The sequence below is a fragment of the Dermacentor silvarum genome, chromosome 11 (assembly GCF_013339745.2).
Source record: "Dermacentor silvarum isolate Dsil-2018 chromosome 11, BIME_Dsil_1.4, whole genome shotgun sequence".
Taxonomy (NCBI): domain Eukaryota; kingdom Metazoa; phylum Arthropoda; class Arachnida; order Ixodida; family Ixodidae; genus Dermacentor; species Dermacentor silvarum.
Window position 1 is genome coordinate 111,411,319 of NC_051164.1, and position 22,376 is coordinate 111,433,694.

Consider the following 22,376-nt stretch of genomic DNA (forward strand, 5'->3'; position numbering starts at 1 on the left):
AAATTTAATTGTAAGATTAGATCAGCTTAAGTCACTAATTTGTGTCTGTTTCATTGATAAACTACTTGTCTATAAAGAACGATAAATATAAATGGTTACAAAATATGGGTGTATTGGTCAGTTGTTTCTTTAAACATCCAGACAGCAAACACTTAAAACCCGAGAACTAGCACCACAGAGCAGCAGCAATGAATGCTGCTACTAGGTTGTATCAACAATGTATAGTATATCTTCAAAAGGCACTTGAACATTAATAAAATCCTTCAAAATCACACAAACACTAGTTCTTGAAATGCACAAAAACACTGGTAACACAAAGATTAACTAGCAGTTTTAATACACCAAGTCTTTCTGGTTTTTTGCATTGAGTTGTTGCATGCTCGTCAGGTTTCTAGTATTGACAACATGCTAAAGTGTCCAGTGAAATGTGCCACATTTGGAAAAGTAAACATGAACTTTAAGTAAACTTCCCTATGAAAGAATCAAATGATATTGAAGCAAGGTGAAAATGTATAAAAGTAGCAAAAAGTAATTCTGAGCTTAACATTGAGTACAAGTATTTAATGTACGGTGCTAAAATGAGATGAGCAGACCTCACTCTTGGTAGCTATGTGAACATTGCAATACAATAACACCAGGATTGTGGCAGGCTCATCTTTGCCAAGGCAAGATATGGAATAACAAAACAGGGTGGAATGTGACGCTCATTAAATGAATGAACATAACAAAGAGCCAGGAATCATTGATAACAAGAAAAAAATGAGATGCCTGTGACATTTTCTCAGAACCAAAATTAAAGGAAAAGAAAGCATGCCACCAGTCAGCTCGGAACCCACAATTTGTGCTATGTCATGATGGTGGCCAACTCCAGTCCGTGGCTACTTTCAGCAATAGTTGTACATGTATGAAGGTGTAGCCTCAATGGCCAAACAAACAAGGACCATTACAGGGAAGGAAGGGCAAAATATGATCACAGTCAGAAGAGTGGCTAATCTAAAACAGGGCCATTCTCTAGCCCTTTCTTTGGCAGTAACCAGAATTGCACACTATGCTCATAGAGTAAGAAAATAAGTCAGAGTGAAGTTGTAGGCTAACCCAGCCTCCTGTTGATGATGGCATCCTCAAGCCATGGCTGTGCTATCAGTTCATCGAAACAACACAGCTGCCACTGGCGCCCAACAGCCGAGACAATGAAATAATGGTATTTGTGCGAACGGTAGCTGTGGAGGCTGATGTTCACTTCCTCCACACCCGACCACCGGCAAAGCAGTTGCTTCACCAAGTCTTCCTGCTCTCGCAGCATGTCCAGGAACCGAGTGTCTTGAATCTGGTTGTGAGAGTGACAGAAAACAATGTAGTCGGACTTCTCAACCACTAAATATAGAGCTGCATGGTTTCCAACTGTTTTACTTGAAAATTGAGCAACACTTAAGGTGCAGCTCTATACTCAATAAAACACCATTGTTTTTACATTTGGCACTCTCAGAGACTCAAGAAAAAGCAATGCAACTGGACAAAGAGTTCATGCAACGTACACACACATGCACACAGGACACTTCACTCCCACTTCTCAGTACAGATAAATCTAATCAAACCAATAATATACATACAAAATACAGTTAAACCTCGATATAACGAAGTTGGTAAAATCAGCAATTTGCTTCGCTATGTCGAAATTCCGTTGTATTGAGATTGGGCCTTTTATGCAAATAAGTATAGGCACTGGTCGATTTTTCTTACATGGAAAGCAGCTGCAGAATTTTCCGAATTATCGGGCAATGGAAAAAAACAAATTTGAATGAGAAAACAATTCATTTTGATTAATTTCGGAGCCGGCGACGAATGATACAGTTTCATTCCACGTCGACAATATGTTGACATCGGCGGTACGAATTAAGCGAAGCCAGCCACGCTTTCTAAAGCCCCTGAAAAATAACTAAAGTAGCGCTATTCGTGTCAGTGTGTAGGCACCTCCTCTCTCATGCGTTTTGTACATTGTAAATTAAGTTAGTTGAGGTGCGAAGCCCGTTAGTTGAGGTGCGAAGCCCGTTAGTTGAGGTGCGAAGCCCTTGGCCTGGAAGATGGGCTTGCGCAATTATCCCGTAAGGGCAAACCAGCGCTGTGCGGTTCGGAGCAGTGTAGTGGGGGAGGCTCGACAGAAAAAAAAATACGAAAAGGTAACGATAAGTACGACAACGGAATGCATGTGGAAGCAAGCGGTGTGATTTTTGTCATGTCTGTGAGGAGCGAATGCTTCGTCTGTCTGTCGCTCCAACGATGATCAAAACTCGAGATCACGCAACCTCCAATACTAACTAAACGTGCGGGAAGACAGCTTACATGATGCCACATTGTCTCAGCCCGCCCACTCTTTGCACACGCGGCAGATTACCTCAGCTGTATATGCGCTCAGCCGCACTTACAGCCATGCGTAGCCATGGCCGAGAAGCGCACCAGAAATCGAAACGCACACCAACTTGCCCCTCGCTCCACCCCCTCGGGCACGACTGACTCGTGAAGCCACCATCTTTCTTGTCTCACCCTTGCACATTTTCACTTGCACCTAAAGCACATAGTGCGTGGGGCGCGATAGGATCTTATCGCACTTGGACTTTATGGAAAATGATGCGGCTCCACTTCAACGGCGGCTCTTGTAGCACAGTGCGCGATTTGAGAGGTGCGTTTGCAGGCAGCCGCTTTTAATTCAATCATTTGACCATCTGGGTCCGTGGAAGTTCCCATTTATTGTCTCGGCATTCCTTTGCGGCGGCAGTGAAATTTCGTTACCTTGAAATTGCATACAAACACCCTTCGTTACATTGAGGTTCTAAATACATGGTGTTCTATGGATAAGAGGTTACTGAAAGTTAAATACTTCGTTATATAGAGAATTTCGTTATATTGAAGTTCGTCATATCGAGGTTTAACTGTATTTAAAGCCATATAATTTATCAAATCACTAGTATAGCCTAGCTAGAATGACTATCTGACCTGGAGACAATGCACTAAGTTTAACAAAACAAGGTGACTGGGATGGAACCATGGCATACATTGTTGCACTGATTCCTACTTCATATGCAGTACTTTCATGCATGTTTTGCATCTTTCCTGGTTTTTCAATTGTACCTTGAAAAGCACACTGTTACCACGAGCGAGAAAGATGTATGGGGAAACTATGAAGTCAATGTAACCGGCTCTATATTAGAGCTGAATGCGACAGTATGAATGAGAATATTGGCAACAATAGAGAGGCATTAAGTAGACCTATGCTATTACAAACCCGTACAACATAAAAGCCCTTCTAACAACCAGCCACTCAAAACTCTTATACACTCGAACCCATTTACAACTAACTCAATTAGTGCTGCAAAAAGTGGTCGTTGTATCAGTAGTTTTGACACTGATGCTGGCGTCGGCACTGGGCAGTTAGAATTCGACGCCACTTTGGTCCTAGAATTGGGTTTTCAGTACCTGAATTTTTGTTCCTGTCACCTTCCTGCATGTAGCTGCAAGTTTCCATTAAAAACGTCATCTAAAGAATGAAATGTGGCATCGTAGCTCTTTCAAAACACTGCCTAGCTGGTTTCGAGCAACTGCGATTTTGAAAGCTATAAACGCAGCTGCCACCATTTTTTCTTAGAAAGCTTGTGATATAATTTACTAGCAACGGTACAAGAGTGGATTCTGCATACGATAGCAAAGCATTCTGGTTGGCTGGAAGGGGAACTACTGCAGCATGCCGGCATTCTGCAAAGGTCTTGCTGTTACTACTGCAGCATCAGCCACACGGCCCGCCGAGAGTCGCGAAGTTATGTTTTCGATGTCGCTTCGGCTGAAACAGTACTAATTTGATAGGGTACAGCACCACTGTAAACCGTTATCAGCAACTACGTAAACGAAGCACCGACAAACCGTGATCTCACGATAACAGTGTAGTAACCGCTCATTCTTTGCAACTTTCCGGTAGGGGGGGCCCTGTCATGCACCCAGTTTGGTCACTTTTCCCCGCTTCAGAACTTCGCATGCGCCCTCCTTTTACCAAGACTGGGTTCGAAGTGTTTGTTGTAACAGTACGGCGCTTTTCAAAATGTTCTTTATATCAGGACACAGTTTCAATAGGCAGGGTCTATAACTGCTACAACTGCTAGAGTGATTTGAATGAAATTTGTTGCATTGGAGTGAGAAAATTGAATTCTAGTAACTGCAGAAAGAAATTTTATTGAGAACCTCAACTATTTTACAAAATTCCTGAAAACTGGTAAGTAAAAAAAAATTTAAGCACAAAGTTTAAAAATCCGTAACTCTGCACCAAAAACATATAGTTCTGGAAACACCATCCGTTTGATCATCTAAAGTGGACAAACTTGATATATGTATTTACAGCTTACGTGAAATTGTTACAAAGCTTACAAGGGTGTTGCATAAGTTCTATTTGCAAATTAGTGGTATAATCCACAGCATCATATAATACATGAATCTTTTTTGCTTTAGGTATATGATTAGGCGCAATTTAAAGAATTTTCATAACATTTTCTTACTGCTGAGTCAGAGTTGTAAATTCGATACCATGAGTTTTTGCTCCCACTCTCAATTTCAGTAAGTGCAGACTTTTAGTGATGGCATCAAATGATACTGAATGCCATGCATTTAAAATACATGAGCAGACCTGCTGAAAGGATGCCCTTTTCAGCAGCCTGGTGGGCGTTTTCTCGAGGTTATCCAATGCCATCAGCTCAAACTAGCAGCTTCAGAACTCGGCCTTGAGTGGCCAGTTCATGCACACATCAAGCGGTTGCAACACACTAGTCAAACCACCCAGTGTGACAGACAAGTCCACCTGATTATCAACAAGTCAAAGTCGTGCCTTGATACATTTCGTCAGGTGGACGCGGAAGCCGTTAAGTATAAGCAGAGGCTTCCATGGCTGTGATACCTTAATAAAACTTTAATGATACTGTGTTACTTTAATGAAACTTTACAGATTTTACACAAGGGCAATGATGCTACTGGCCCATGCCATTTCAGAGCAGCTTTTGAAGCAGACAAAAAAGCATTGTGGAGCAGTAAAATGGACCTTTGGAGCAGGTTTAAGAAAGCGATTGCAAACTATATTACATGGAGCTTTTACAGTGGGCAAGCTATGTGAAAGAAATAAGTGGTCGCTAATTCATAAACTCAAACTAAACACCAAAAATCAGCTTTGATGCACGGCTTTGAAAGTCAGCTTTGCCGCAATACAGCCACGTTATGTGGTAAAGCGTATGACCACCGCGAAAGCGGTTTTGGTTTTATATCCGATTGCACTGCGCAGGCAATTTTCGGACCAATTTCCTTAGAAAACAAACGGCATCAGTTAGAACCAGGTAAATATCGTAGTCAAACATTGTGAGCTACCGTTATTTCTTGAAAACCTTTCTAGGGGTGGCCGAAAAGGCACTTTTTCGACGGGAGATGACATGTGCTCAATGCATTCAGTCCACTAAGCTCTGCCGAGACAGACACTGTCACCACAGGGGTCAGGCACATGCATGCATACTGGTCAAGTTCAAATTATTTAGCGAATGCCAATTTTAGGATCGAAATAACGAGCCTTTGGGCCTATAGAAATGCATGGATGCCGGCAGAGACTTTCAGTCTGGATTGAACTAACTAACCGGAGTTGAATTAACGAAAGTCTACTATATATACTTGGGTGATCAATCCGAAGACAACTACATTTTGTTTGATTCTTCAGGAACACTTCCGTTCCGAGATATTCATCATCATATTTGACACTCGGCAGGATTTCGCATTCATAGGCAGGAGTCTAGACACAAACCCCCACCCCTCAACTGATGTAACTTAATGCAGGATGTCGGCCAAGAGAGGGCAAGAGCACAGTTGCTATAAGCTCCACCAAACTTCTAGAATCTAGGCTGCGTGCTACATAATCATCTACGTCACATGGTGGGTTCGTTTTTGTGTCAGGACTTTCGCCTTTGAATGTTAACTTAGCGTACTAGGTGCCAAACTTGATGATGAAAATAGACATCAACTGACTTTTTGAATTTCTTGCAAAAACACCTGAATAATCGCACGGGCAGTCCCAAAACGGCAACATTAGCGGTAAAATGAATTTCTCTTTTTACAACCGCCAGCAGTAGAAAAATTTACTTAATTTTGCCCTGTCCTGTGCTTGACTGATATACCAGCTACTTGAAATACCGCGATGGTCAACTCCGCGAGGAAGGTTCGCTTTTGCTCGTCTCAGCCTCCAGCTGCCATTCTAGCCCAACACCTCATGCCTAATCACTCAGATGATTTACTGTTCAAAACATATTGGAGGCCACCTTGCTGCAACAACCTTCTGCCTGCCACCACGTCGGCTGAGAGCAAATTTTTGTCACAGCTGTAAGATGCCGCTAGGCTTACACTGTGGCGCTTCATCAATATTCAGCAGCAAAATTTTTCATGTGGTGCAGAGTTCACCAAAATCTTAGTAGCCGCCTTACGTCATTCTTAAAGCAGTGAAATCGCCTTGCCAACAAAAGGGGGGGATAGGCGACAAACTGAATAGTGTAAAAATTGTTCACGGCTGCTGTGTCTGCAACATTGTGCATGCTATGTTAGAAAAATCGAGTGAGACACCATACAGCATCCGAAACATTGGTCACCATTTTACTTTGGTCATACAGGAGAGGAGCGCGAGGTCTTGCACGGCGCCAGCGCGGTCGCTCGCTGCCGGCAGAAAAGCGGCGCGGTTCTGTTGCCTAAGCAACACAACAATAAGTTGGAAGGTATTGAAAATAGACAGCTGCCCATGGAAAAAACAGCGATACGATCCAGACTAATTCGAGCGGCTTGACTCGGTCTACTGTGGAGTTAACGCAGCTGCTGGTCAACTCCATGCCACTTTCGATGGTGCGGAGAGAAACAGCACTTGAGGACTAAGCTCCACTTTTGAAAGCCAGAGCAACCATTTCAGCACAGGGAGGGCGCAGATTTTTCATGTTTTGCCGAAATGTAGCAGGATGTAGCGGGGTTCACCTCTCGACAAAGTTCGGCTCAAATGGTGCAGCGGTAGCATCACTGCAAGGATGGGCCTTACACAGTAAACACGGTATGAGAATGTATGATTATGAATGAGTATATTATCTAACTTTAATGTGTCAAGTGGACTTCACTGTAATGCATGCACAGCAACAGTACTCACATTTATCCGGATGGGATCAGATTCTTGTACGTCCTCTGTACTGTCGTGGAGCTCGGGGTCACAAGGAAGATCAAAACAGCAGACATCCCTCGATACAGCCAGCCTAGAGTAACGGTGCAAAGCTGCCAACGTCAGCTTGTGCACTTGACCAGAAGGTGAGCAGCACTCATTGCAGAGTGGGAGCCCTGTCAGTGCCATGGTGAGGTAGCGAAGAAACCCACTAACGTAGTCGCCAGCAGTCTGCCCACATTTGGCCGAATCTCCCTGAGACGTGACGCAGTTCGGTACTACAGGCGCTTCAGTTGAACATTGGCCGCTAGACACAAATTGCTGGAAAGCCCGCTTGAAGCATGACATACAAACCTGGGAAGCCTTTGTAGCAGTATCGCACAACAAATCTTCCTTGCGTGCCCAGGCACACAGCATGTCAAATGCATCATCCTGGGGCGAACGACCACAGATGTGCTGATTTATCTTTGCAGCCAACAAGTTCGGGGACACTGGTTTGTCTGTCGGTTTTGCACCGCTTCGTTCTCTCAAAAGCAGCAACAGGCTGTCTGTGATGCACCATGGAAGCCCCAAGCTGTGCTCTTTGAACTGTTCATCACTGCAGGTCACCATATACCAGGCAGATGCCATCTCCAGCAACGTTGTCCGCTGGCTTTGATCTTGCCGAGAGGCTACCTCAACATCCACAACAAACTGCTTCTGCATTACTTCAGTGACCTCCTGGTATTGCTTAGAGACCAGGGTTTCCACACTGGTTTTGTCCTGTTTGCTCTTGTTGTAGCGAGAGACACTGTTAATGACCCCTGCTACCACTTCAGCTTCACTCTCAATGCCATACTGATCCATGATCTTCAGCATCATGAACTTATAAAGATCCCGGGCCTTCTCTGCGGCATGCCGGTGCTTCTGCCATCCAGGATAATTAAACAGGTTGCAGTGAAAATCAGTCACGATAAATGTGTGAGAAGTGCTGCTGATCAGTGTCTTGTTCAGGCGGTAGAGCTCTCCCAGTACCCTTGCAGACCGGTAAGTGGGCTTGATTCCCCTCTTGGCCATGAAATCAGGATACTTCTGGACTCGTTCGTGTCGACTGAGTTCTGCAGAGATGCCAGTCTTTGCAAAGTCGAGGCAGGTAGAGATCTTCTCGGCAAGGGCAAGGCAGGTGGAAGAGAAAATTCCATTTGGAAGCAGGTCAGCCCAGGCCAGGTGTGCATTAGACATGACACCTACACTGTCATTAAGGATGTACTTGCACAGGAACTGAATGATGTCACTGTCCTGCACAATTCCAAAGCACAAAAAGTTACAGGTTAACGTGCAAGCAGGCCGCCACTGTGCAATACACTTGTGATGGTATTCACGAGAGAAAACTATCAATGTTATATGTGGTTCTAAGTTTGCTTGGAGTAGCCTGAAGCACCGCCAAAAAATAGTTATAAGCTCCTGTAAGAGAACAAGTTATTCGAACTGCGTCTGCAAAGCACAGAGCCACAGTATTACATCTTTTTTAAAACAGCCCTCCCCTGCAGATACCTCCACATGCCCTGTTCTGCGGCGACGACACAGACTTGTTGTCTTGAAATTTGAGGGACCACCTCTACGTCTCGCCCATTCCACGAAACATGAATGCTAAATACCACGCAGGCCGCAGACAAGCCAGGACGAGGGCTCTGCAGAAGCGATTCGACAATGATCCGGCCGCCTACTACACAGACGCGAGTGCAACTACTCGCAAGGACTTCTACACAATCACCGCAACCAACCAAGTCACTACGATAACTGCCACAGTGAAGACTACCTCGGTATGCACAGCTGAGGCTGCAGCCATAGCGCTGGCCATACGGGACGCCGACTTTAAGGGTCAACCGGCTTACGTGCTTACAGACTCGCAGGCAGCGTGTCGACTCTTCATGCGGGGAATTCTACCGCGCAGCACTACAAGAATACTGGGCTCACGCCTCGACCTGGATCATGGCATAATGTGGTGCCCAGCGCACAACGGACTGGATGGGAACAAAAGGGCAGACCGCATAGCTCGAGGAAGTAACAACCGAGCGGCGGCCAGAAACCTAGAGGAACCTCCGTCCGCAGTGCGCGACATATTGGAAAATCAGAGAAGGGAGAGACGGACATTCGGCCCTCCGCACTCCAAACTAACCAGAATACAAGCGCGGGACTGGCGTCGCATCCAAACGAACACATACCCACACCTAAATCTCCTATGCAAGATGCACCCGGTGCATTACACAGACACCTGCCCGTGGTGTGGAGCAAAACCCACGCTGGCTCACATAACGTGGGACTGTATGGCTAGGCCGGGAGATGTCAACTCACCCCTTCTAAGGCTGACAGACTTCGTACGGCAGTGGGAGGCACTGCTCGCAAGCGAGGACCGGGAGAGCCAACTGGCCCTCCTAGACCAAGCTCAGCGAGCCGCTAGAGCCAGTGGAGCCCTGGACTGAGGGCCCCACCCAGACCTGCCATTAAACCTTTTACCTATTTAATAAAGTTTTTTCCTCCTCCTCCTACGCTCTGACATTAATGAACCTCTACAACAGAAATAAGAGATTAAAATAAAAAATTATAACAATCAGAATAGCGCATTACGTGTTCAGCACACTAAAAAGTTTATAATTTGTGCTTCATTAGGTGGAAGATTATATTTCACAGTCATACTGAGCATCACATCCAGTCAATTCAGTACATTGATGCTAGGTCCTTCAAAACTGCACAGTACAAAGTGCGCAACATGTCTAGAGGATAGCCTGTAACGACTGAAGCCTATAGTTGTTGCTTGCTCAGAAGAATTTCACAATTTTACTTCATTTAACATCTAGTTTCTGTGGAGAACAGTTTTCTTAAAGCCAGAGTATGGTCACCATATATGATCTATGATATATGGTTCGGGGAATCAATGGCGCAGAATAGACTTGGACAGAGAACACACACGACAGGACGGACACATAATTGTTGTGTCCAAATATAGAAACACCTGAACAAATAAAAAAAGAAAGAAAAAAAAGATTTGAATAGTGTAAGAGGTAAACATCGTGGTATAAAGGAAGTTTAAAGACACACTCAGAATGTTTCTCATAATTAAATGGGGTGCAACAAGAGAAATAATACACAATTCAAGATGCACATAAATAACAAGAACACCAAAGAAAAGAAAAACACTGATACGAATCCAAGGAACTTATTCTGAAAGGTTCCACTTCGGCGATATATCACTTTTCGCCTTCAGGCGCGCGCTGATTAGCTGGTTGAGCAAAACCGGAAAATAAGTCACGCCACCTAGTAGTTCCGGTGTACGTCATTTTGACGTCACGGTGTCATTGGGTGCTCCTGACATATATTGAATAAACAAACACGCCTGTGTCGTACTGCGGCCGATACATTCGAAAACAACACACCCGAGCCGCTCTGCACTCGCACGGTGCGCTCTCTCATGTGTTTCGCGAAGCGTTCGAGTGCGCATGTTGGTAGTGCATGCTGATGTCATAGGTAAGCAGCCGGTTGATTTATTGAACGCGACTATCGCCTAGGCGAACTATCGCCGAAGTGGAACGTTTCAGAATATGGCCCCTAGAAATGGTAAGTACAGTATTATAATATGAAGGTTGAGGTGACACATTCAAGTGAACCACAAGTAAAAAAAGATACAATTCTAAAAAATACGCAAACATAAAAATAGCCGTTATTCGTGAAGACGCTCCAGAAGTTCCCTTTGCAAAATAGCCGCTTCAGTGCAAGTGACAATATTTTCTGGTAACGCGTTCCACTTAATCGTCGTCATCATCATCAGCCTATATTTATGTCCACTGCAGGACAAAGGCCTCTCCCTGGAAACCACTTATTCATAGATTGCACTGAAAGTGAACATTGATATTGTAACACACAGTTGGTTAAAGTTAGTTTAATTGATTTACGTTGGGCGAACTTGTGCCCGACAAACAGTTAAGCAAGAGTCTCGCTACAACGTACACGGTCTTCTCACAAGCGTTCCACGCGTCTTCTTCTTCTTCGTGCCCAGCCTGATGATCTCTTGCTCCGATCGCACGTGCCTTGTGCGCACGTGTTGGCCGCTTCACTGCTGCTATCTTTCGTACGTAGCAACACATGGACGGGCGCGGGAGACGGCTGGCGCGCGATATTTGAAGGCACCTTGTGTCATTGTCCCCCTTCCAAGAATGCATCGTCCCGATGCTTATAAAGAAGGCGGTGGTTTCTAGGCTGTCGTTCGGAAAGCTTGTTGGCCAATTGTCTGTTATTGTCTGTCGTAGTAGGGTTTCATTCGGACGACATTAACGACTTCGGTGCGATGCCGCCGTCGTGAAGAGGTTACTTGACCTTCTGGAAGAACTTCGTAGTTCAAGGGGCTAAGTCGGCGAATTATTCTGTACGGGCCAAAATAACGACGAAGAAGCTTTTCAGATAGGCCGCGCATCCGTACAGGAGTCCACACCCATACCCTGTCTCCAGGTGCGTACTGGACGTCTCTTCGTCGCAAGTTATACCGATTCGCATCGGTTTGCTGTTGCTGCTGAATGCGGTGTCTCGCCAGCTGCCGTGCCTCTTCAGCTCTTTCTGTGAAGTCGCTGATATCATGGTCATTTTCCGAGGTCTCATCTACAGGTAGCATTGCATCTAAGGGTGTGGTGACGGTCCGGCCAAAAACGAGTTGGAAAGGTGTCATTCGAGTCGTCTCTTGCACTGCGGTATTGTACGCGAACGTTGCGTATGGTAGGATCTTGTCCCATGTTCGGTGCTCCATGTCCACGTATATTGATAACATATCGGTCAGCGTTCTGTTGAGTCGTTCAGTCAGTCCATTTGTTTGCGGATGATATGCGGTGGTTTTTCTGTGACTGGTGTGCGTCAGTTTCATAATGGACTGTGTCAAATGCGCAGTAAATATGGTTCCTCGGTCCGTGATCAGAACTTTAGGAGCGCCATGCCGTAGTACAATGTGCGTGACAAAAAATTCCGCTACTTCAATGGCTGTACCCTTAACAAGAGACCCTGTCTCGGCATATCGAGTTAGGTAGTCAGTTGCAACCACGATCCACCGCTTTCCTGACGACGATGTGGGAAAGGGGCCAAGTAAATCCATTCCCACTTTTGCAAATGGAGTTTCCGGAGGCTGTATGGGTTGTAGGAGACCTGCTGGCTTCAATGGTGGCAGTTTACGTCTTTGGCAATCCCGGCAGGTTCTCACATAGTGTTGCACAGAATTCAACAACTTTGGCCAGTAATACTTCGCACGGATGCGTGCGAAGGTTCTGCTCACTCCTAAGTGTCCTGCTGATGGGTCATCGTGGCACGCTTCCAATATCTCTGGGCGTAACTTTGAAGGTACGACGAGCAGAAATGTCTCAGCACTATGTTCAAAATTTCTTTTGTACAGGACGTTATTTCTCAGTACGAACGACGACAAGCTGCGGATAAAAGCTCGTGGAACGTCGACAGTGTGCCCTTCTAGGTGATCAATGAGCAGACGTAACTCCGCGTCAGAGTGCTGATGCTGCGCCATTTCCGATGATGTCACAGTTCCTAGGAACGGGCAATCCTGTTCATCTTCAGCAGGTGTAGATTTCGTGGATTCAATCGGTGCACGCGACAAGCAATCAGCATCACTGTGCTTGTGACCGGACTTGTATACGACGGTTATATCGTATTCCTGCAGTCGCAGGCTCCATCTTGCAAGCCGTCCAGATGGGTCTTTAAGATTGGCCAGCCAGCACAACGAATGATGGTCGCTGATAGCTCGAAATGGTCTGCCATATAAGTATGGTCTGAACTTGCTAATGGCCCATATCACCGCGAGGCATTCTTTTTCTGTCGCTGAGTAGTTCACCTCAGCCTTTGAAAGAGTACGACTAGCATACGCAATCACTCGTTCCTCTCCATTCTGCCACTGAATGAGGACGGCCCCGAGGCCTAAATTGCTTGCGTCTGTGTGGATATCAGTCTCGGCTTCCTGGTCAAAATGCGCAAGAATTGGATGATTCTGAAGACGCGTTCGTAGTTCATTGAAGGCATCCTCCTGTTCACTTGACCAGACGAAAGGCATGTCGTCTTTTGTTAGCCGCGTTAGCGGTTCGGCAATCCTTGAAAATTTTTTCACGAAGCGTCTGTAGTAGGCGCAGAGTCCTAAGAATCGCCTAACGGCCTTTTTGTCGGTTGGTTTCGGAAATTTTTCAACAGCCGCAGTCTTCTCAGGGTCTGGGCGAATGACTTCTGAACTGACGACATGGCCAAGGAAAAGGAGCTCGTGAAAGCCGAAATGGCATTTCTGCGGTTTTATCGTCAAACCTGCTGATATAATAGCTTTCATCACAGCCCGCAGTCGTTCTACATGCTGCTCGAAGGTAGCGGAAAAAACCACGACATCATCAAGATAAACGAGACAGGTTTGCCATTTCAGACCGGTGAGCACAGTGTCCATCATCCGCTGAAATGTTGCGGGTGCCGAACAAAGACCAAACGGAAGTACTTTGAACTCGTATAGTCCGTCTGGCGTCACAAATGCGGTCTTTTCGCGATCTCGTTCGTCCACTTCTATCTGCCAGTACCCATTTTTGAGGTCCAGGCAGGAAAAGAATTTTGCATCTCGTAGTCTATCTAGAGTGTCATCAATTCTTAGAAGTGGGTAAACATCCCGCTTTGTGACGGCGTTCAGCTTCCGGTAATCGCTGCAAAAGCGCAAGGTCTGGTCCTTTTTTTTTACAAGTACCACAGGCGACGCCCACGGACTTGCCGACAGCTGAATTACGTCGTCTTTAAGCATTTCCTTAACTTGACTTCCGATGGCTTCTCTCTCTTTTGGCGACACTCGGTAGGGATGCTGGCAAATAGGCCTCACTGATTCATCGACAATAATCCGATGTTTGGCGATAGATGTACGTCGGACCTTGGATGAAGTTGAAAAGCATTCGGCGAATTCTCTTATGAGGTTCTCTATTTGCTCCTTCTGTCCGGGCAGTAGACCTGGTTCAATGTCGATTGATGCAAGGACAGAATCCACAGCTTGGGAATTCGATAGTGCAATCTCGGGAATGCTTAGGTCCGTAACTTCGACGAAGTTATTAAGGCTTGCAATAACGGTTCCCTTCGCGACATGTTGTACCTCATTTCCAAAATTAGTGAGGAAAACATTGGTATATCCGCCACGTAGCTGAACAAGGCCTCTTGCCATGCAGATCCCTTTTTCGAGCAAGAGCCTGGTGTTGCTGTCTGCAATCCCTTCGTAGTCACTGAACTCGTTGCTCCTTACTGCAACAGCTACGCTGGATCTCGGAGGAATCATCACGTCGTCGTCAGCAATGCAGAGGGCATCGAATTTTTCTTCAGTGTCAAATGTTGCGAGAGCGTGCCTCGTTGAAAAGGAAACACGTGATTCCCGCAAGTCGATTACGGCACCGTTAGCCTGCAAGAAGTCCATGCCAATAATCAAGTCTCTTGAGCACTCGGGAAGCACAATAAAGCTAGCGACGTAAGTGAAGCCTCGTATTCCTATTCTAGCCGTGCACTTGCCCGTCGGGTCGATGAGGTGTCCTCCCGAAGTGCGTACTTGTGGCCCTTTCCAAGGAGTCAGCACTTTCTTCAGTTTCCTGGTAAGCTCACTACTTATTACCGAGTAATCTGCACCTGTGTCCACTAACGCATTCACTTCGTAACCGTCAACAAACACACGTAAATCGGAAGCGACGTCGCTATTACGGCACTGGTTTCTGAGTCCCTTGTCGTCGTTCGGAGTCGTCGATGGAGGTTCTTCTGTTTTCGCACCGGCAGCGGCCTTACCTCCCCAGGTCGCTGAGTCTAGTTTTCCCGACGCGGGCTTTGCGAATGGCGTCTTGGGGAGCTTGGTGACGGACGGGGGCTCGGTGAACGATACCTCAACGGTGCTGTTGATCGAGGTTGGTGTTGCTGAGAGCTGTATGGGAAGCTTTGACGAGTCGACAGGTATTCTTCGATTTCAAATGGACGCTCACCATTTCGAGGGCAAGGTGCGTTTACCCAGTGGCGTAGCCAGAAATTTTGTTCGGGGGGGGCTCAGGTTGCAGCGCGGCCTCCTGCTTATATAATTTGTCGAGGGATCAAATACATGAATAATAACTGCATTGCCAATGCCATTGTATATTAGATGCTGCAAACGAATTATTGAACGCTACGCACTCTCAAGTAAAACATGTATTTTTTCATAAAAGAATATATTCGCATGTCCCAAAAATTCTGGCAGAAATAACTGATATCAATGCGGCCGCGTTTGTTTTGTGTTTTTTTTTTGTCTATTTAATGAGGAAAGAAAATATCACACGGTCATTAGAACTATATCAGTTCGAAACCAGCAAAGCAGTGTATACAGCTGATATGAAGAACGTAAAGGCCATGAAATGAATAAGTTGAGGACAAATATTTTGATGAATCTTCGTCATTCAAGAACCTTCTTTACATTTTTTATTGCGATAGCAATTATATGGACACTTCAACCGGATTTCTGCCGTCGGCGTCGCCGTCGCCGTGAGGTTCCGTATAGATAAAATCTTCGCCGTGCGCCGTATGCCCCAGCGGAAGCGTGCGGGGACGCGCGCTATCACGGAGAGCGAACGCACTCAATCTCCCACGCGCAAGCAAGGAAGCGGAAAGCCAGCGCCGGAGGGAGCAGGGGGGGGGCACTTCTCTGCCAACAACCGCGCTCGTCGCTCGTCCGCACAGTCTCTTATCTCTCCCACGCGCACGCAAGGAAGCGGGAAGCCAGCGCCGGAGGGAGCGGGAGGGGGGGGGGGGGGGCGCACTTCTACGCTGCCAACAACCGCGCTCGTCGTTCGTTCTACCGCACCGTCTCTTATCTCCACACGGCTCTGACCTTTATTTCGCCGCTCAGTTTCCGTTGAAGCGATAGACCGCACGTACCTTCGCCCGCTGCCAGCGTTTTGACAGTCGTTGGCTGCAGTCATTCAGTGTGATCTATTCATGTTTGTTTGTGCGCGCTCACACCACGCTTGTTCACTCAGTTAGTAATAGTCGGGCCACATTTTCCAACGCACGCTACACATGCAATGCTGCCGGATCGGCAGTGCAGCGCTACAGGTGTGTTCCTTCGCACGTGCTGCCCACGGTAAGCGCTTCTCATCAACACCACCGTTTCACACGCGCCTTCTCGTGGTCATCGAGTCTCTCTTCATGTCGGTCTCTTACGCCGCAGCACACCTGCTTACTTAATCAGCTCATGTTTACTACAATTCATATTGCTACCAAGGCCGCTCACCTTACTTCGTATGACATTGCTGTGTTGCTATCGCATTCATTGATTCGCCCTTAGGGCGAAACTGTGACATTTTTTTTGCACATATGCAACGGCCAGGAAAAAACCTCAATGACGCTGTCCCTCATTGCAATAGATTGCGCAGGAGCAGCTGTCACCGGTCGTGTATTGTAATTACACCGAGATTGTACTCGCAACAGTGAGTACAAAAAAAAAGTAGGAGAGAGAGAGAGAGAAGTCATAAGGGAAAGGCAGGGAGGTTAACCATGCTGAGCCCGGTAGGCTACCCTGCACTGGGGAAGAGGGAGAAGGGATTGAAAGAGAAGGAAGAGAGAAGTTCACAATTCACACGTTGCACATTTACGATTAAGCGTTCATCGCTGAGTTTCGTCACAGGCGGTCATACAGGCTTGTGCACTTAAAGAAACACAGCAGCGCCTTCGTAGCCCTGCACATAGCAGACGCACGAGGCCACGCGCCAAAGATCTTTTCTTCCGTAAAAGGCCTGTCGTCTAAGTGCCCCAAAGCCGTCCGAAGGGCAATCCTCTCATCTTCGTATCTGTGGCAGTCACATAAAGGTAGGAGTTCTGCAAAATATACATTAGAAATGCGAAGGTAGAATGGAATATACAAATGCGAAGATACAACTCGCTAAAGGGCAAAAAAGAGTCGCTGGAAACAATGTTCACTGCTTGTATACACAACAACTCGCAACAAGATATTTAAATATACGTCTAAGTCTCCAATAAATCTACGTATTTAAGCAAACGTCACTGTGTATTATGCGTCAAACAAGACAAAGAAACACGTTGCGGAGTCAGAGATAGTAAACTTTGCGCACAGAAAGACAGATGATCTAGGCAAGAACAAAACTATGATCGGAGAAATCGTGATATTTACTCGGGCCATGCAGCGGTCGCGACAGCACCCCACATGTAGAATAATAGAGGAATAGTGCAGAAATCAGTACGAAAATGTGTAATTTAACTGCCTGCACAGCGGCAACATTTATTCTGCACCCAAAATAAAAGGAGGGTTTTGCTTCGTTTCAAAAAAGAAATAAAAGCAGGTAGCTAAAAAATGTCACAGTTTTGCCCTAAGGGCGAAGCAATGAATGCGATAGCAACACAGCACTGTCATACGAAATAAGGTGAGCGGCTTTGGTAGCAATATGAATTGTAGTAAGCATGAGCTGATTAAGTAAGAAGGTGTGCTGCGGCGTAAGTAGACCGACATGAAAAGAGACCCGATGACCACTAGAAGGCGCGTGTGAAATGGTGGTGTTGATGAGAAGCGCTTCCCGTGGGCAGCGCGTGCGAAGGGACACACCTGTAGCGCTGCACTGCCGACCCGGGCAGCATCGCATGTGTAGCGTGCGTTGGAAAATGTGGCCCGACTATTACTAACTGATTGAACAAGCGTGGTGTGAGCGCGCAGAAACAAACATGAATAGATCACACTGAATGACTGCAGACAACGACTGTCAAAACGCTGGCAGCAAGCGCATACGCCGCACCAACGGGCGAAGGTACGTGCGGTCTATCGCTGCAACGGAAACTGAGCGGCGAATGCACGGCGCATAAAGGTCAGAGCCGTGTGTAGATAAGAGACGGTGCGGGCGAGCGACGAGCGCGGTTGTTGGCAGAGTAGAAGTCCGCCCCCCCCCCCCCCCCCCCCCCCGCTCCCTCCGGCGCTGGCTTCCCGCTTCCTTGCTTGCGCGTGGGAGATTTAGTGCGTTCGCTCTCCATGATAGCGCGCGTCCCCGCACGCTTCCGCTCGGGCATACGGCGCGCATCGAAGATTTTATCTATACGGAACCTCACGGCGACGGCGACGACGACGGTGACGCCGACGGCAGAAATCCGGTTGAAGTGTCCATATAATTGCTATCGCAATAAAAGGAAACAAAAGGACAAACGAAAGCCACAGATGATGCGGCAAGTTACTACCCAATATCCGAGTGTCTTTTTGGCAAACGCCGCGTGGGCCGGGCTTTCAATGAGCAAGGTCGGTCAAAATTGGTTATTGATGTCCTGGTAATTTTCGCATTCGCATGATAATTTTGATCATGATGCTAACTGCTAGAATGAACGACTAAAATTTCTGCGGTTTTAGAAGCTAACGAGCAGTCATACGTTTTCATAATTACGAGCTTATGGGCCTGAAGGAACAGAGCTTTTTACTTGCATTCATTTTTGCTGCTTCGCTATCTAAAGGACAAACTTCTCTCGGCGGGGAAGATGAGCGAAGCGGTCAATGACTTCGGACACGTTGATGCCGACGTCTCTGTGGGTGTATATAAGCACCAGTCTAACCATGCGTTCCACGGACATTGTAGAGCGCAAGTAGTTTTTTTAAACTCTTGTTAAAAATATTCTCTCTGCGCTGGCAGTGGTCACTGGAAGGGTGACTAAAAACTGGAACAGTTTGTACACATTTACATTGAACCTGCAGTCGCAATGACAGAGGGCATCCATTCCGTGCTAAAACCTAAAACACTCCCTCGATGTCGTTGGCATTCTTGCTTAGGTACCTTGCACAAACAGTGGGCTGTTCGATTCCACCGATGTCCGTCATTTCGTCAGGAAGTATGGAGAAGCAGCCTGATTTTGCAACTAGGCTTTCATTGATAATTTCGTCACAAATTTCTATAATTTTGTTTTGTGCATCTGGGCTTAAATACGAGGCATTACTGGGGCAACATTCCAAATGGTTCTTCAGATATGTATCTCCACAATCAGCTCGCATGCGAAGAAGCGCTCTGAAAATACCTGTATTTTCTTAGGGGCCTATGCTGAAATCCATAAGGCCACTGTCCCTGTGGCCACGGAGAGCCAGACCTTGTAGCCCGCAAAAAGAATTTCCTCAATAATAGGCCATTTCCTTTCTCCTGTTTTCTCATATTTTACTTTGCCTGCCCTGGTCCAGCTCATCGATCACATTGGGCACGCGTCCTGAAAATGTTTGGAGGAAATTATCACCTGCTAGCTCACAGTCACGGTAATATTTAGTATTTTCGTGTGTGTGGAAGATTGCAAGCGCATGCTTTCATTTCTGGAACGGCTTGGACACGAGGGCTCCAGTGCACGCCTGTTGGTCCAAGTTTATAACAGCATTAACCCAATAAAGTTCCATAATTGAAAATCTTTTAAAGCACGCCTTTGGAAATGTCAGTGCACCTTTCGCGTCAAAAGTTTATGAGAACTTTACACCCATAAAATTTCGGAATTGAAATCTATGCGCTCAGTAGATAACGCGGCCGCTGTGAGATGCCGCAACGCGCCCGCTCGCTATCGAAAAGCCCTTGAAAGTTTGTGCTCGGACGGGGCTCCTTGCGTTACGTGACCCAAGGTGCCACGAAATCCACCCCAGGTGCCACGAAATCCAGCCCGAGTTCGCAATGTTCGTGCCGAAATGTTATTCGAGCGTGAAAAAGAAATTGTAGACAGAATGCAGAATGATTCCCGGCGTCGGTGGTAGTTTTGGTCGGCGGTGCATGCCGGCACGAAAAAATTTCGGGGGGGGCTGAAGCCCCATCAGCCCCCCCCCTGGCTACGCGCCTGCGTTTACCGGAAAACCACGGAGTCCTGCCTGGCGATAGGGGCACATTCGGTAGAGGTGGCCAGCTTCACCACAGTGGTAACAAAGAGGTATTCGCTCGGGAGTACGCCATACATCGGCCTTCCTAAATCTTCTCTCGGGTGGCGAAAGCGTATTTCGAGGCATCGCGTTGTTAATAGATGCAGTGGCTGCGACATGAGCACGTCCGCGAGTTTGCCGCAGTACATCGGCATATGAGAGGCTCGGCTGGCGCAGTAATGGCGCTTGGGGGTGTGCACTGAGCTGTGGTTCCCGGATCACCTGTCTGACCTCTTCTCGAACCACGTCTGCCAGTGAAGAGGGCGTTGGAGCGTTCTGGTCAAGTCGTAGCCTCTGAAGCTCTTCTCGCACTACAGATCGTACGAGCTCCCGTATGACTTCCACGCTGCTTCCGAAGACTGCTGGAACTGCGTCTACAGAGGTGACATTCATTTCCCGGTTGTAGATCCTCGATCGCTGAAGCAATGTTCTTTCCATTGTTGTCGCCTCCGAACGAAACTCAGCGACCGTGTACGGTGGGCTACGAACCAACCCTGCGAATAGTTCCTGTTTTACGCCCCGCATTAGATGGCGAAGCTTCTTGTCCTCGCTCATGTTGGGATCAGCTCGGCGGAATAGGTGGGACATGTCTTCTACATACATGGCGACGCTTTCATTGTTTCGCTGGTTTCTTGCTTGTAGGGCAGCTTCGGCCCTCTCCCTGCGGTCCGTACTCGGGTAAGTGGCAAGCAACTCCCGTCGGAAAGCATCCCAAGACACAAATGTAGCTTCGTGGTTTTCGAACCACGTTCTTGCGCTGTCCTCTAACGCGAAGTAAGCGTTTCGCAGCTTGCGCCGTTCGTTCCATTCGTTGAACTCCGCGACGCGCCCAAAGCGTTCCAGCCAGTCCTCTGCGTCTTCAAATGTGTCGCCATGGAAACGCTCAGGCGTCATCGGCGGATTCACTACGATGTGAGTTGGCGCGGCCTGAGTTGCCATCTCGGTAGCGTTTCTGTTAACAGATGTTGACGCTTCTAGAGAATCCGGCAAAGGGAAAAACTCGGGGGGCTCACCACGTAGGCGACGACTGCTGCGTTGGTGAACAGGAGTCAGTTCGTTGGGTCCGAGTCGCCGTGTGTCCGGGCTGCTTTCTCTAAGTCGAGAAGGGCTTGAAATCATACCCCGCACCTCCACCAGAATTGTAAAACACAGTTGGTTAAAGTTAGTTTAATTGATTTACGTTGGGCGAACTTGTGCCCGACAAACAGTTAAGCAAGAGTCTCGCTACAACGTACACGGTCTTCTCACAAGCGTTCCACGCGTCTTCTTCTTCTTCGTGCCCAGCCTGATGATCTCTTGCTCCGATCGCACGTGCCTTGTGCGCACGTGTTGGCCGCTTCGCTGCTGCTATCTTTCGTACGTAGCAACACATGGACGGGCGCGGGAGACGGCTGGCGCGCGATATTTGAAGGCACCTTGTGTCAATATGATATTGAGTGTTCGAGCAAATATAGGCTGCGCCTTATGTTCAGGTCCCGCCTTGATGAAATGTGATGAGCTGGCTTAATGTGATTGATTGCAAATGTTGTCTTGCCGTAATATAAAGAATGAAGAGAGAGAGAGAAAAACATTTATTTAGACCATCGAGTTGATCTTGAGGACGAGTGGGTGGTGTCCTCATTCCAGGACTCCAATGGCCATGGCTGCTCGACGTACTTGCTGGACGAGAGCTTCTTGTCCCGCCAGGGTATCGCCGGTCAACTGTACCTCCCACCGCTCAAATGACGTGTTAGACGTCTTTAAATGTTCAGGTTTGCCCCCGTACCCCCACGAGATGTGAAAGAGCGTAGGGCGTGTGTCGCCGCACCAGGGGCAGATGCCGCGATATGTTTGTGGGTATATTTTGCTGTATCTGTGTAGGTTTGGGAATGTGTTTGTTTGGATAAGTCTGAGGGCTATTGCCTCTTCAGTGCTGAGCTTTTTGTGAGGGGGAGGATAAATCCTGCGGTTGAGTCGCTGGATCTCGAGTCGGTCGCAGTAATTTGATGGCAGGGGCACAAAGGGTGGGGATAAAAAAAAAAATAATAAAAGGGTGGGGATAATGAAAGAATGATAAACAAAAATATTTGTGTCGGGTGTTCAGGGTGGAAATGTTGATGCTGCTTTTTAACAATGATACGCTCACATAGGGTGAATATGAGGAAAGTATGAATCTCACCGCCTTATTTCGTACTGACACGATGTGGTTGTGTAAAGTAACAGTAGTACTTGGGTGCCATATTATCGATGCACATTCTAACAAAGACCTGATGAGAGATGTGTAAGCAT

The 22,376-nt window shown here is 47.1% G+C and overlaps 1 protein-coding gene across 2 annotated transcripts in view; it reads right to left on the reverse strand.

Moving 5' to 3' along the window:
* Nucleotides 1-245: 245 nt before the first annotated feature.
* LOC119433620 (uncharacterized) overlaps nt 246-22,376 on the reverse strand; it is an 87,465-nt gene continuing 65,334 nt past the window's right edge. For both annotated transcript variants that reach the window (XM_049658590.1, XM_049658591.1), the window contains exons 9-10: nt 7,193-8,479; nt 246-1,327 (exon numbers count right to left, since the gene is read on the reverse strand). In XM_049658590.1, the coding sequence (XP_049514547.1) occupies nt 1,091-1,327; nt 7,193-8,479 (1,524 nt within the window). In that variant the 3' untranslated portion in view covers nt 246-1,090. The remainder of the gene's footprint in view (nt 1,328-7,192; nt 8,480-22,376) is intronic.